The following is a 15,208-nucleotide window of genomic DNA, read 5'->3' as shown; positions in this document are numbered from 1 at the left end:
GACTTCGCCTTCCCATGCAGGGGGTGCAGGTTCGATCCCTGGTCTGGAAGCTAGGGTCCTGCATGCCTCGTGCCAAGAAACCTGAACAAAACAGAAGCAATATTGTACCAAATTCTTTATGTTGCTGTTCAGTCACCCAGTCATATCCAACTCTTCGCGACTTTATGGACTGTAGCCCACCAGGCTCCTCTGTCCGTGGGATTCTTCAGGCAGGAATACTGGAGTGGTTTGCCATTTCCTCCTCCAGGGGATCTTCCTGACCCAGGGATCGAATCTGCATCTCTTAATCTCCTGCACTGGCAGGCAGGTTCTTTACCACTAGTGCCACCTGAGAAGCTCTTTATAAGACTTTAAACTATTTATAAAACTTTTTTAAATGGTCCACATTAAAAAAAAATGTTATACACATGTCCAAACTTGGCATTGTCTTGTGGATCCTAGGGCACTGGCAGGTCAAGGGTTAAAGTTCAGGTTTTCACGCTCTGTCTCTCCCTGGACACACCACGGGGGAGAAGCTCAGATCAAGGAACCATCCTCAGGTTTCGTCTATTCTTAGCGCCTCTGCAGGCCGCAGAGCGCTTCCTCTAGCCCACACCCTTACTTCTCTCCCGTTTCACTATGCCTGCCAGCGGCTGGCAGCGACCTTGAATCCTGGGGAAGCCTTTGGAAACCTTTTTGGCCCTCTCTTGGATGGTGGCAGGTGCAAAAGGGCCTTCTTTAGGGGTCCCCAGAATCCTAGTATCTGGAGATGCGGAAGGACAAATGTCATTTCTTGGGCAGCATGGGTGTTTGTAAGGGCAGCCTCCCAGGCCAAACAGAGCACCAGGCCTGGGAGGTGCTGGGACACAGCAGAATCATGCTGGCGGGACCCCCCCAGAATCTGGACTTGACCACTGGGTCACCGTGCAGAAGGCAAGGGACCATGATGGAGAAGAAATGAGAGACTGGCCAGGGTATGTGCCAGCTGAAGTTCAGCCGCAAAAACCAGCACCCAAGGCTCGTAGTGCTGTGAGAAGCGAGGCTGAGTCCAGGAGGGGCGGGGCCACAGTGACAGCCCCCAGGCTTTGGAGCAGGGTGCCAGAAAGCCGACCAGGATAGGGGTGCCAGGCGTCCTCCACCACGGGCCCGCATCACCTGCCCCTCAGCATGCAGGGCACGTGTGTGCCCACAGTCACTCTCCTCACACTCCATCCCTGTACTCCCGCGTGTCAGAGGGTGAGAGGCAGAGAGGGGGTGGGGGAAACTGATTCACGCTCCTCGGAGGCTCAGGGGTGGGACCTCTAACGTTTGCCACCAGCCTGGTGAGAAAAGCGAGGCGACTTGCCAGTGTGAGAAGGAAGAAAGCGAGTGGCCAGCAGCACACGGGCCGGGCCCGCCCTCCCTCCTGGACCTTGGCTGCGTGCTTGGCCCTGGTTCGGACCTCAGGACAAACCCACGGGTAGCTTATGCTGCGTGAGGGCCTGGGGGCCCGATTCAGGCCTGAGTCTGGGGTCTCCTGGGTCCAGTGCGTGGCCTGGGAGCAGACCGGGCACACACCCTACCCCTCAGCCCACACTGGCCGTAGAAGGTGGGATGACAGCCCGTGACAGGGGCCACGGCGAGGACACGTGACTAACCCCAGGCCGGGCACCACGGCCCAGCTCCACACAAAGAGGCCTGCAGCAGTCACTGGGAAAACACTGGTCTCCTCCACAAGCCCCCTCCCCACTCCTCTGGCTAGCGCCAGGGACTTTCCACTCGTTTCCTTCCCAGAGACGGGTCTCCTTCCAACCCTCTGCTCAGACCAGCTGGATCTCTGCCCAGCAGCTGAAGTCTCCCATGTCCTCTGACACAGGGGCTGGAGGACATGGGGGTCTCCTCCCAATATCAGTGGTCTGGGGGCCCCCAGAGAGCTGGGCTGCCGGACACTTGCTTGTCCACCTGTCGTTTGCACATTAACTTGAGACACTGCTGACAGCTCGTTGTTGTTAAGTCGTTAAATCATGTCCGACTCTTTGTGACCCCATGGACTGCAGCACGCCATCCTCCCTATTCTTCACCATCTCCCTGAGTTTGCTCAAACTCACGTCCATTGAGTCAGTGATACCATCTGACCGTCTCATCCTCTGTTGCTCCCTTCTCCTCTTGCCCTCAATCTTTCCCAGCATCAAGATCTTTTCCAATGAGCTGGCCATGTGCAAATGTCCTGTGGCCAGCCCTGGCTGTGGTCAGAATTCCTGGTAGCTGGTGGGGGTGGGTGGGTGTCCTGTTGACCCAGCTCATTAGGCTGAGTGGAGCCTGGGCAGCAGGAGAGAGGAGGAGTCCTTGACCTTCACTTTAAAGGAGACAGAGGTGGGGAGTCCCCTGGTGGTCCAGTGGTTGGATTCCGTGCTTCCACTGCGGGAGACATGAGTTCAATCCCCGGTTGGAGAAATAAGATCCCACTTGCTGCATGGCCAAAAAAAAAAAGTTAGTAATAGTAACAATAAATACAGGAGACAGAGGTGAGTGGGGAGACCACTGGGATCTGCCCCCAGGCCCCCTCTAGAACCTCTGAGCTCATTGCTTCTGGAAGTGGGACCTGCCCAGGTCCTAGGTAGATGGCTCTCAAAGCAAGGTCTTTGCCAACTCCTCTGTCATCATCTGCACCAAACTGGTGGCATAGTCCTGTAGATGAGTTTACTGGGGTGTGAACACCCACAGGGTTCATACAGCAGTCTCCCCAGCCAGCTCCCTCCCCCTCAGTCAGGTCCTCCTGGCTATGTCTTGTCTCAGTGTCCCCTAAACTCTCCAGTCTTGCCTGAACACAACTGTAACGTTCATCTTTCTAAAGCCTCATCCCTGGTCCCCACCACTTAGCACCATCAGTGGCTCATCTACTGCCTTCCAATAAGTTGGAATCCGTCCTCTGCCGGCCAAGGTCTGGCACGTTCAGTCAAGTGGTTTCCAAACACGCAGGTAATGCACATAAAAATCTCCAGTTTGCCTGCAGTCATGGATCCCAAGCTCACCCACACGCACGTGGGGACCGGTGGTCAGGCACCTCAGACTCTGATGTAGATATTCTCCCAGCTCTGCGGGTTTCTTGCCGCCCCCTCTGCTCACTCCCCCATCTCCTGAGTGCCCTCCTCTGAACAACCATGAGGCTTCATGCAGCAGCATCACTTCCGTACTGGGAGGTTGTGTCAGGGTGTGGGGTGTGACTTGTGTACCGGAGGAGGTCAGGGAGATTGGTTAGGGGTAAAGTGTGGGGTGTGTGCCTTCCGGACTTGGGGGTGATGAGAGGGGCTGGGGTCATTGAGAGACACTGTATTCAGAGGGTTATCTCTACCTCTAGGGAAGCTGTGAGATGTGGGGGTCAGTGAGGAGGGTGTCTGTGCAGTGATGTAGCATGCATGTTGGAAAGTGGTGTTGAGTCCTGTCTGTGACCGTGAAGTGGTGACACGTGTTTGAGGGATGTGAGATGTGTGTGTTTGCAGAGGGGGTGAGGCATTGTGTGTCTGTGGTATGATATGAAGGGCACCCATGCTCACTGATAAAAGCGGTGCATGCGGAATGATTTGAGGTGCTTATGTGTCTTGACTTGAGGTGTGCATGACGTGAGCAGTGTGTGTTTCTGTGGCCTGGGTGGTGTGTATGATTTGAGGTGTGTGCGTGAGGTGTGTGCATGATGTGAGGTATGTATTTGTGGTGTGAGCCGTTGTGTGTCTGTGCTGTGAGCTGTCTGCTGTCTGTGATGGGGTGTGAGGTATGTGTGTACCTGGGTGTGACATGTCTGTGTGTGTGTGTCACGTGAGGTGTGTATGTCTGTCATATGAGGCGTGCACATGTCTGGGTGTAAGGTGTCTCTGATGGGGTGTGACATGTCTGTGTGTGTGTACATGAGGTGTGTGTGTCTGTCATATGAAGCATGTGCATGTCTGGGTGTGAGGTGTCTCTGATGGGGTGTGACGTGTCTCTGTGTGTGTGTCTCTGTGTGTGTGTGTCTGTAGGTGTGTGTCTGTCATATGAGGTGTGTGCATGTCTGAGTGTGAGGTGTCTCTGATGGGGTGTGACGTGTCTCTGTGTGTGTGTGTCTGTAGATGTGTGTGTCTGTCATGTGAGGTGTATGTGTGTGTGTCTGTCATATGAGGTGTGTGCATGTCCGGGTGTGAGGTGTCTCTGATGGGGTGTGACGTGTCTCTGTGTGTGTGTCTCTGTGTGTGTGTGTCTGTAGGTGTGTGTGTCTGTCATATGAGGTGTGTGCATGTCTGAGTGTTAGGTGTCTCTGATGGGGCATGACGTGCCTGTGTGTGTGTGTCACGTGAGGTATGTGTGTCCGTCATATGAGGTGTGTGCATGTCTGGGTATGAGGTGTCTCTGATGGGGCGTGACGTGTCTGTGTGTGTGTGTCACGTGAGGTGTGTGTGTCTGTCATATGAGGCGTGTGCGTATCTGGGCGTGAGGTGTCTCTGATGGGGTATGACGTGTCTCTGTGTGTGTGTCTGTGTGTGTGTGTGTCTGTAGGTGTGTGTGTCTGTCATATGAGACGTGCACATGTCTGGGTGTGAGGTGTCTCTGATGGGGCGTGACGTGTCTGTGTGTGTGTGTCACGTGAGGTGTGCGTGTCTGGGTGTGAGGTGTCTCTGATGGGGCATGATGGTCTCTGTGTGTGTGTACATGAGGTGTGTGTGTCTGTCATATGAAGCATGTGCGTGTCTGGGTGTGAGGTGTCTCTGATGGGGTGTGACGTGTCTCTGTGAGTGTGTCTCTGTGTGTGTGTGTCTGTAGGTGTGTGTGTCCGTCATATGAGGTGTGTGCATGTCTGGGTGTGAGGTGTCTCTGATGGGGTGTGACATGTCTCTGTGTGTGTGTCTCTGTGTGTGTGCATCTGTAGGTGTGTGTGTCTGTCATATGAGGTGTGCACATGTCTGGGTGTGAGGTGTCTCTGATGGGGCGTGACATGTCTCTGTGTGTGTGTCACGTGAGGTGTGCATGTCTGGGTGTGAGGTGTCTCTGATGGGGTGTGACGTGTCTGTGTGTGTGTACATGAGGTGTGTGTGTCTGTCATATGAGGTGTGTGCGTGTCTGGGTGTGAGGTGTCTCTGATGGGCCGTGACGTGTCTCTGTGTGTGTGTCATGTGAGGTGTATGTGTGTGTGTCTGTGGTAAGGTGCTAGGAGTGGGTGGGGTGACGTGTGCCCGGTGTGAGCAATCAGGGAGATGCAGGCTGCCCCAGCGTGTACACAACACTAGAGAGGCCGTCAGGAAGGCTGGACTCCCCAGAGGCTGCGTCCTCCATCCGCTCTCTCCGCCACCCCTCCTGTCTAAAGACACTCCCCATCTCTGAGTGGGCTGTGCAGCCTCCCTTTGGGGCAACACTTGCCACCCTGGCACCTCCCAGCTCTGAACATCCCTGACCCCCTCTCACTTCTGCCTCCCTGGAGGCTGCCCTTGAACACCCCACCTGACGCTGCAGTGTCCCAGAGGACAGCATGTGACATACTGTGCACACAACACTGCCCACAGGCCCCAGACCCGGCAGGCCAGACAGACACAGCCCAGAGGAGTCCAGCCGGGCCTCTCTGCCATGTTAGTAGGCTTCATGCCCCACTGCTACCAACCTGCCCACAGTGGAGATGCAGCCACACAGCGCTTGTATTTCTCCACCATTTCCAGAGCATCCACACCAATGGGCAACTTTCTCCATCCCAAACCTGCCACAGGACAAAGACGGTCTTGCGGAAGCTGACACAAACCACAGGTGGAGGCCAGAAATCAAGGCATAGGCAGGGCCACACTCCCTCTGAAGGCTCAAGGGAAGGCCCCTCCTCGCCTCTCCCAGCCTCTGGCAGCTCCCGGAAGCTCTTGGCATTCCTTCACTCGTAGCTGCAACGCTCCCAGCTCTACGTCTGTCTCCACACGGCCGTTTTCTCCATGCGTCCTCTTCTTAAAAGGATACCATTCACGTTGGATTGAGGGCCCACCTCCTCCTCCCTAGACAGCGTATTAAAAAACAGGAACATGACTTTGCCTACAAAGGTCCATCTAGTCAAAGCTATGGTTTTTCCAGTAGTCATGTATGGATATGAGAGTTGGACCATAAAGAAGGCTGAGCACTGAAGAATTGATGCTTTTGAACTGTGGTGCTGGAGAAGACTCTTGAGAGTCCCTTGGACTACAAGGAGAGCAAACCAGTCCATCCTAAAGGAAATCAACCCTGAATATTCATTGGAAGGACTGATGCTGAAGCTGAAGCTCCAATACTTTGGCCACCTGATGCAAAGAACTGAATCATCAGAAAAGACCCTGATGCTAGGAGGGATTGAGGGCAGGAGGAGAAGGGGACAACAGAGGATGAGATAACTGGATGGCATCACCAACTCAATGGACGTGAGTTTGAGCAAACTCCGGGTGATAGTGAAAGATAAGGAAGCCTGGCATGCTGCAGTCCACAGGGTTGCAAAGAATCGGACACGACTTAGCAACCGAACAATAACCTCTCCTCTAAGACCTCATCTTAAATAATTATACCCGCAATGACCCTACTTCCAAATAAGGTCACATTCTGAGTTGTTAGAGCTTAGGACTTGAGCTTCTCTCTGGGAATGGGGGAACCACAATGCAACCCACATCAGCCTGGTTGGCAGAGGAAAGCCAGAGAGGACCAGACCACATCCCCTCTCTCCTTCCCCCTCAGTCATCACCCTCTTGGGCTAAAACCCTGCAGGGTTCCTGTGTGAGCCCTCAGGACACTGAATGGACTGGGGCGTTATTTGAGACCAGAGCCTGCGACGCCCAAATAGCAGGCAAGAGGGCACATAGGCAGGGCTCGCGTCCCTCCCTATGTGGCATGAGGTTGTGGCACACCCACTTCCGGAAAACAGCTCCTGGGACTTCCCTGGTGGTGCAGCGGTTAAGACTCCGCATTTCTAAAGCAAGGTGGGTGGGTTTGATCCCTGGTCAGGGAACTAAGATCCCACATGCTGCACTTTGAGGCCAAATAAATAAATAAATAAAAACAGTGCTCCATGGAAAATAGCTCCAAGTGATGCCTAAAGTTACAGGGCAGGAGGCAGGTGTACACATACAGTCCCCACGAGGCTTATGGTCGCCCGTAAGCCAGGCCTGCCCCTTGTCCCTCACCCCCAATACCTCATTAAAGAGGTGCAGGGCCCCTGCCTCTCTACGTGCCCCTCACCCAGTCCCTCTGCAAAGTACCCACCCTGTTCCATGGGAACCTGACTGCACTTATGTAGGATTTGGGATCAGGTAATTGAATGGTGGGATGGCATCACCGACTCGAGGGACATGAGTTTGAGTAAGCTCCGGGAGTTGGTGATGGACAGGGAAGCCTGGCGTGCTGCAGTCCATGGGGTTGCAATGAGTCGGACACGACTGAGCGACTGAACTGAATTGAATTGAATGGTTAGCCCAGGCCAGGGCCCCTGAACTTTGCTCTGAACCACCCCTGGACACACTCTTAGTCTCTGTCAACAAAAGCAGGGGGATTCCTGGGAGGTCCTGGAGACTCAGCTCAAACTGATTCACAACTTTATGAATTCATTTGGTATCAGGCTTTAAGACCTACTAGGTGCCAGAGGGGAGGGCCACACGTGGATAAGGTTAGTCCTGCCTCGAGGAGCACCTGGATTGGGAAGTGTGCCGGAAAGCTCTCCCGGTAGGGGACACTCTGGGCACAGCCCAAGAGGTCATGGGGGAACAGGGGAAGTGTCAAAGTCCAAGCACCGGCCGGGGGCCCAAGCAAGTGTGCTGCATAGTGAGTACCCATCGGTCGGTAAACACAATTACATTCGGATGACGTCGAGCTAGGGCCCACTAGCAAAAGCGAAACTGCCTGCAAGCTGCGCTCAGAATGCAGGCGTCCTCTCGAACCCCGCGCCGCGCGGCCCAGGGGCGTTTCCACTCTCCCCGGACCCCGCCCCCAGTCCCCCCACCCCAGCCACCTGTGGACCGCAGGCCGGATGGAGCTCGGGCGTCGCCTGCCGGCCGCGCTGGGCAGCCGCAACCCGGGCGCTAGCCCGCGGGTCCCAGTGATGCCAGACCTTCCCCAGAAGGCGGGGTCCCCGGGGACAGCTCCCCGTGGAACCCTAAACCTGGCAGCTGGCGGCCTTGGGGAGCTGTCCTCGGCTGGATTTGGCCTACGCCCTCCGATCGGTGCGGCTCTAGGAGCCTGCCTGCCCCCTCGAGAGCTGACTCTGCGGTCCTGCGCGCCCCCGCGGGACAGCCAGCTCCCCGCCAGCGTCGTTCAGGTGGCGGAACGGAGGGAGGAGCCTGTCGGGGTCCCGGCCTGGGGCGGTGGAGGGGAGAAGGAGCGGGCGGAGCTTCAAGCGGGGCGTTTCCTGCCTGTCCCTCGGCCGCCGCGGGCCCCAGCTCACCTCTGGTCCAGGGACATGACGGGCACGCCTGGCACCGCGGCCACCCGGGATGGCGAGGCCCCCGAGCGCTCCCCACCCTGCGGGCCGAGCCACGATCTCACGGGCAAGGTGGGTGGGCCCCGCGCCCAGCGCTGGGGACTATGGTGCCGGCTCTGGGGGAAGCAGAGGGCCGCCCTTTCCCGCCCCCTCCCCTCCCCCCGCCCCCAGCCCCTCTCTGGCTGCGGCTGCCTGGACTCATCCCATCCCCGCCCCCCCACCCCCGACAGCCAGGTCTTCCCAGAGTAAGCGGGGGAGGGTCGAGACAGCCCCCGGGGCCCATGCCAACGTCCAGGGATCTGGGAGAGAAGAGAGGTGCGTAGGAAGTACTGAGTGACTCCCCACCCCCTGAGGACTCCAGCCCCATTTCCCTCTGCCTCACTTCGGCCAGTGCGAGCCCCGGGGAAACCCGGGCTTCTCGCTAGCCTCTGAGCCCGCAATTCAGCGCTTGTGCGCTGGGAAAGACACTCGGAAGGGACTCCCCCTGACGGCGGGGAAACTTGCGCTTTATTGCCCTTCTCCCAGGGTGGACTAGGAGCCCAGCTGCCCTCAGGTGCGACCCCTTCCCCCTCCCAGCCCTGCAGCCAGCTGCGCACACCTTCTGGGCGGATGTTGCTAGCCAGAACAGTAGACTCACCTGGGAATTTTTTAGACCCTGAGAATGATGGGAGCAGTTAGGCACTAGTATCCCACCTGGGAGAGTTTAAGTCAGCTCTCTGGGCCTGGTTCCCGCTGCGGGTGGCCCTGGTCGAAGGAGGTGGGGTTGCTGGTGGACACTGAGCAGTCTGCCCTTCCTCTGCACCCTGGGAGCAGACAGGAACCGGGATCTCTGAAAGCGGGAGCCCAGAGCTTCCACTCTTCCTCCCTAGGGTAGAGTCGGGGAGAGATGATGAGGGGGCCGGCTTGTCTCCTGCGGCACGACCTTGAAGGAGACCTGCCTTTCTTGGTGCCTTGCTTTCCTCCCTCCACCACCCTCCCCCGCTTCTTTCAGGGGAAGCTAGTCTGCAAGTCACCCGCCCAGAGCCGTTGTTGAGATAGGCGTCCCAGTGTGGGCTGCAGGCAGGAAGTGGGCCCCCAGTGGGTGCAGGGGAGGGGGAGCCACTGAGAACCAGTCCTGGGCCATGGGGCACTGCCTGACCTCCTTGCTTGACAAGCCAGCTGGGTGTTTGCCTAGGAGGTGGCGAGGCTGGGCAACTGTTTGTGTTTGGTGGACTTGCCTGGCTGGGTGGGTGGCTGGCATCGCTTGCTCAAGGCAGCTGTGATCTCTAAAGTACTCAGCTGCTTGCCTTCCCTCCCTCTCTCCCTCCTGCCCCATCGGGTACTAGTACCCAGGAACCAGGGAGCCATGCAGGCTCCAGAGAGCTCCCCAGCCCCCAGCCCACCATCTGTCCAAGAAATCATCCATCCTTCCTTCTAACCCTGTGGGAACTGCCACAGAAAGGTTAAGGGATCTTCCCAAAGTCCCCTAGTCACCCATGTACAAGCCAGGACCCCAGCTTTCATGCACCTTTTGCTCAACTGGCCATCTAATCCCATACCCATGGTCACAGCAGGAAAGCCTTTGGGCTCCATGGTCAAGGTCAAGGCCCCCCAAAGAACTCAAACCTTAGTCCCTGCTCCACTCATTAAGCATCTCTTCAGCCAGTTGGAAAAAATTTCAGCTTTAGGTCTCAACCCCTGCTCTCTGAGTTTGAGGAGTGTCAGGACAGACGGATCCCCTCCCTGGCCCCACCCTACCCCATCCCCAGAGCAGAGGAGCAGAGACTGGCCAGACAGTGAAGGGACAGACACACGTCCACACACACTCTCTCCCACCCCACCCCTGCCCCCTCATGCCAGTTTGCAAGCCATTTGTCCCACTTGGGAGGTTACTGCGGAAAGCATTTCAGGCTAAATGTCTCTCTGCTTTAGTATAAATTTCAGCCTTCCCTAATTCACGCAAGGCTTTTACAAACATAAGATGTCATTAGGAACTTCCAAATAAAGGTGACCAAAAATAAAACACCGGAACACAAGCAATTTTAGAATATGCCTTGGCAACTGACAGAGGCCTACCCGCCTCAGATCCTGATACCCTCCCTTGGGTGGGAATCCCTGGCTGAATTATTAATGCTTCTCTTTCTGGCATGGTGGCCCCACTCATGTATGCACGTAGGCGTGGAACACACAGCAAAGGACGGGATCCCAGCGTGGCGTGGTAGGGGGCCAAGGGGGCCAGAATCTAGACGCATGAAAAGTGGTTGTTCTCGGGGCCACAGAGCACATTTGGGGGCCTCTTGGTTCTGGGGTCTCAACTCGGGCGTGCCAGAAGCCGGATGAGGACAAGAGGGTCTGAGGGAGCAGCTGGGAGGCCAGCGGCAGCCCGGGAGAGTGGAGGAGAGCAGGCGGCAGCAGGCTTTCCAGGAGCAGGTGCCCGCTCAGGGCTCAGCATCCTTTCCCGGCCCTCCCTGGGAGCCCAGAGTCTTGCCCCAGCGCCCCATTAACTGCCTCTGCCCCCATCTCCTAGGTGATGCTTCTGGGAGACTCGGGCGTCGGCAAAACCTGTCTCCTCATCCGATTCAGAGACGGGGCCTTCCTGTCCGGGACCTTCATAGCCACCGTCGGCATAGACTTCAGGGTGAGGTGGCTGCAGGCTCCTCCTCGCAGCGGTGAACCAGGGGTCACAGCTTCAGGCACGGGGGGGCTGTCCTCTGCTCCCTGCGCTGACCCCTCAGGTCTGCAGTGACTCACCCTAGAGGTGGCCAGCTTAGAGGAGTCTGGGCTTGCGGGGATCCCTACCCCCCTACAGAATGAGAAATGAGAGATCTTAAAATCCTGCCCCTGAGCAGGGCAGACACACCCCCATGGTGTGAGCCGGCCTCTCAGGCAAGACGGGAGGTCAGCCGGTCTTTCTGGAGCTCAGGGCAGCGCCGCAGGGCGCGAGGTTGAGGAGCCGGACTGGTCCTATGGAGAGAGAGCAGCAGCCAGCAGCGCGCCCCCTCACCGGGATGAACCCATCTTGGGTTGGCATCAACAGATTGGCATTGGGGTTGCCGAGCACTCTGAGCACCGCACAGCCCCAGGGGCCAGGAGGGCTCAGGCCTAACCCTGGCAGCGGGGCTCTCAGAGGCCGGGTGCCTCCTCCCAGTAGAAGGGGAAGCTTCACCTAGCGGTAGAACCAGTGGGCAACCAGGGCAAAGACAGCCCTGCAGATCCGTCCGCTGAGGTCTCCGAGATGCTGGTGGGCACCTCATCTCGAAGAGCTACTTCGCAGCGCTGAGAGTGAGCCCCAGGAGAGGCAGACAGAAGCAGGGAAGAGGCAGGACCCCCCCGCCCCCACCCCAGGGCTCGGCCTGTGTGTCCTGCTGAGCCCTGGGGGCTGGGGGCAGGCACGTTCTCAGGCTCCCTTGCCTTGGTGTGTTGTGAGAAGGAGAGACGGTGTCCACAGATGAGAGGACTCTGAAGTCGGGCTGCCTGGGGACAGAGTCCCCCCGCCCTGATGGCGTGATCTGACTGGAGACATCTCCGGGGCTTGTCAGACACCCTGGCACCCTGGGGGAGCGGCCAGACAGGATGCCCGCTGTTGTGCAGGATTCAGCAGGACGCAGAAGCCAAGCCGCCTCCCCCGCCCCCTGCACCCACCTCTCCGTCTGCCCTTCTCTCTTTCAGAACAAAGTGGTGACTGTGGATGGTGTGAGAGTGAAGCTGCAGGTGAGACCAGCGGCTGGGAGGGCTGGGGTGGAGGGGGGCGGCGGTTCAAGGATAGGGGCGCCTGCCCAGGCTCTTCACCCACCCACAGGAGGCCTGCGGCCCTGCCCTCAGCCTGGGGTAATTTCCTGTGGGGCCCAGGAGAGGAAACGGCTTTTGTTTGTTTGATGTCTGCAGAGAAAGCCGTTCCCAGGCCCCTCTCTTCTGTCAAAGGCAGCAGCTCCAAGTGCCTTCAGACAAGCTCAGGCTTGCTGCAAATCCTCCCCAGTGTCACGGGCCTCACATGCTCTAGGAGGCTAGACACCCCTAATCCCTGGACGTCACCATTCAGGGCAACAGCATCAGATGAGAACAGAACTCATTAACTCGTTAACTGCCACCATCTGGCAGGTCACCAGGCGCTCACAGGTCCCTGAGAAACCAAAGAACGAAACCTCTCACCTCCCGCCCCTCATACCACAGCAAGGGTTTTCTCTGCCAAGCACAGAGCTTTCCCGCTTCTGACTGTCTGTCCTTCCCTCCCTAGATCTGGGACACAGCAGGGCAGGAGCGGTTCCGCAGTGTCACGCATGCTTACTACCGAGACGCCCAGGGTAAGGGCCTCCGGCACGGCGCCACTCCCCAGCCCGCCTGTAACAGTCACCCTTCTGCCCCAAGTCCCTCCGCCCCCTGTGACCTCTCTCTCCCCCTCCAGCCTTGCTCCTGCTGTACGACATCACCAACAAATCTTCCTTCGACAATATCCGGGTAGGTTCTCCCTACCTACCACTCGCCACTCTCGGGAGCCAGCAGGGCAGGACCGCTTCCTGCTTGTGGGAATGGGTGGAGCCTGGAATACTGCTGCCTCACTAAAAACCCGAGCTGTGACTCAGAAGTAATAAACTCCTCGTGGGCAGCTGATTGGCATGTGGGCATGAAGGCCAAGCAGGCTGTGTGCCACTTGCTTATCCCTGCCTGTGATTCATAAGTGCACTTCATGACAGAACGTTCAGAAAGTCCCCAACTCCACCCTGGACAAGAGCTCAAGGGAAGAGCCCAAGCAGAAAACGTCTACCATATATGCAGCCCAAGTTTCTAGAAAGTGACTCAGGCAGACAAAATGAGTGGCTCTGTCTTCACAAGCAAACTATCCAGTAGTCGAGGCAATAATTCAATAAATATAAGCACTGACTCTGTGCACAAGCACGGTGAAGGTTGCATATGCTCCCCGACCTCAAGAGGTTGGCAAGCAAACTGGGGAAACCAGACATATAGAGATAAAACAGCTTACCAACTGGATGGAACCCATGGCATCCCTACTGCCTCCCCCAGCCCCACAGGCATGGCAGACATCTCTAATCGATCACAGTATTTTTGATCACTGAGCCCTTACATGGCCTTAGAACCCTCTACGGGGCATTCAGGGAGAGTGCTGGTGACTAGGGCCGATCTAGAACATAAACCTTGTGCCTCTATCTTCCATAGAACTGAGAGTTACACTGAAAGGGGTTTAGAGCTATTCAGGACTGGAGAGAGGCCCGAGCAAAGACGCAGGAGAGAGAAGGCCCAGGCTATCATGTTCAGTGATCGAGGGCAGTGAGTAGCCCAGGAGGATCCAGAGGGGAGAAGCAGGGAAGGCCGGGGAAAGGAGGAGAATGGCTGGGGCTCAGCGCGCCCTCTCCCACAGGCTTGGCTCACTGAGATTCACGAGTACGCCCAGAGGGATGTGGTGATCATGCTTCTGGGCAACAAGGTGAGTGGCTCCAGGGCAGGGTCGGCCCATCCTCCCCCACAGCCACCAGAGTAATTGCTGGACATCCTGCCAGCAAAGAACCCTTTCCAGCCTCCAGTTCAGAGGTCAGACCTGTCTGCAAGCTTCTGCCCATCTCATCTGCCCTCTTAAAGCTTTGGAATTGGCCCTATGCAGGGAAAGGTCAGGCTGTTTCCTGAGAAGTCCAGGAATGCCCAGCTACTCTGTTAGATCCTAGGGACTAGGTAGGTACATGGATGAAGATCTGAGATGGGAGATGGTTAACCTCAACTACCGCTATCCCTCAAGGCTGGTCACCACCCCTTTGCCAAGCAGAGTTACCCACCATCTCCCTAAGTTGGGGTGAGATCCCCCTGCTGGGAGCTAAGAACCTGAGGAGGGGGTCCTGGCCCCGGGTGGATCAGACCACCTGCAGTCCTGCAGGCCACCAGCAGAGGGCGGGAGGTCCTGCTCCCAGGGCAGAGAGAGGGGCCGCCTTGGGGGTCAAGGCGTCCTTCCCCCAGAGTGACCCACCTGGGCTTGACAGGCAGATGTGAGCAGTGAAAGGGTGATCCGCTCAGAGGACGGAGAGATGCTGGCCAGGGTAAGTGACCAGCCCGGGAGTGGGAGGGGAGGGATGGGGGCAGCCCGAGACTGGCCATGGAGCACGCTCTCCCCCTGGCAGGAGTATGGAGTTCCCTTCATGGAGACCAGCGCCAAGACGGGCATGAATGTGGAGCTAGCCTTTCTGGCCATTGCCAAGTGAGTGCTGAGCCGGGAAGGGAGCGTGCAGGGCAGGGTGGCGCCATCTGGGACCCAGTGCAGCCTGGCCCCTCGCCCAGTCCCAGGGCCCATCTACAGCCTGCGATCGGAGGCCGTGGGACTGGGGCAAGGCTCAGCTCCCCACCAACTGCCCAGCCCACTTCTCCTTCTTCTTCAAGGGAGCTGAAATACAGGGCCGGGCGGCAGGCCGATGAACCCAGCTTCCAGATCCGAGACTACGTGGAGTCCCAGAAGAAGCGGCCCAGCTGCTGCTCCTTCCTGTGAATCCCAAGGGTCTGACAAGAAGCTCCAGAGGCCCCCGAGGATGCAGCCGTCCTCCCTCACCGCCCCGCCCCACCCCAGACCTGGCTTCTTCTGAGCAGCTGAGCCAGCAGGGAGAGAGTTGGGGGACCCACTGCACAGCCCCTCAGGACTCCTGCCCCTCCCCTAGCTCCTGGAGCTTCCCTGCGTCCACAGGGGAGGGCAAAATATTTATCTTTCATTTTAATGATACATAACTTAATCAAAAGAGCACCAGAAAAACCGAGCCAGAGAGCTGGTGGTGGTCCTTTGGCCTTCTAGTACTAGGACTTAGGAGCCTGGGCCTCCCTCCTGACCACCATGAGGGTGGTATTGCT

General features: G+C 57.5%; 1 protein-coding gene across 3 annotated transcripts in view; it reads left to right on the top strand.

The window, feature by feature from the left end:
- The window catches only part of RAB37 (RAB37, member RAS oncogene family), a 65,269-nt gene extending 50,414 nt beyond the window's left edge, over window positions 1-14,855 (top strand). Inside the window, exons 1-9 of one of the 3 annotated variants that reach the window (XM_068978012.1) lie at window positions 8,372-8,464; window positions 10,899-11,009; window positions 12,041-12,082; window positions 12,606-12,672; window positions 12,774-12,826; window positions 13,746-13,811; window positions 14,356-14,412; window positions 14,494-14,570; window positions 14,750-14,855. In XM_068978012.1, coding sequence (XP_068834113.1) covers window positions 8,372-8,464; window positions 10,899-11,009; window positions 12,041-12,082; window positions 12,606-12,672; window positions 12,774-12,826; window positions 13,746-13,811; window positions 14,356-14,412; window positions 14,494-14,570; window positions 14,750-14,855 — 672 coding nt within the window. Of the gene's footprint in view, window positions 1-8,371; window positions 8,465-10,898; window positions 11,010-12,040; window positions 12,083-12,605; window positions 12,673-12,773; window positions 12,827-13,745; window positions 13,812-14,355; window positions 14,413-14,493; window positions 14,571-14,749 lie in introns of those variants that run through there. The other 2 variants (XM_068978014.1, XM_068978013.1) reach the window with 2 other exon arrangements.
- The last annotated feature ends 353 nt before the right edge of the window (window positions 14,856-15,208 follow it).

Source organism: Capricornis sumatraensis, chromosome 8 (genome assembly GCF_032405125.1).
Source record: "Capricornis sumatraensis isolate serow.1 chromosome 8, serow.2, whole genome shotgun sequence".
In the NCBI taxonomy this organism is placed as follows: Eukaryota; Metazoa; Chordata; class Mammalia; order Artiodactyla; family Bovidae; genus Capricornis; species Capricornis sumatraensis.
The sequence above is the reverse complement of the archived record's forward strand: the minus strand, read 5'-3'. Positions and strand labels throughout refer to the sequence as shown.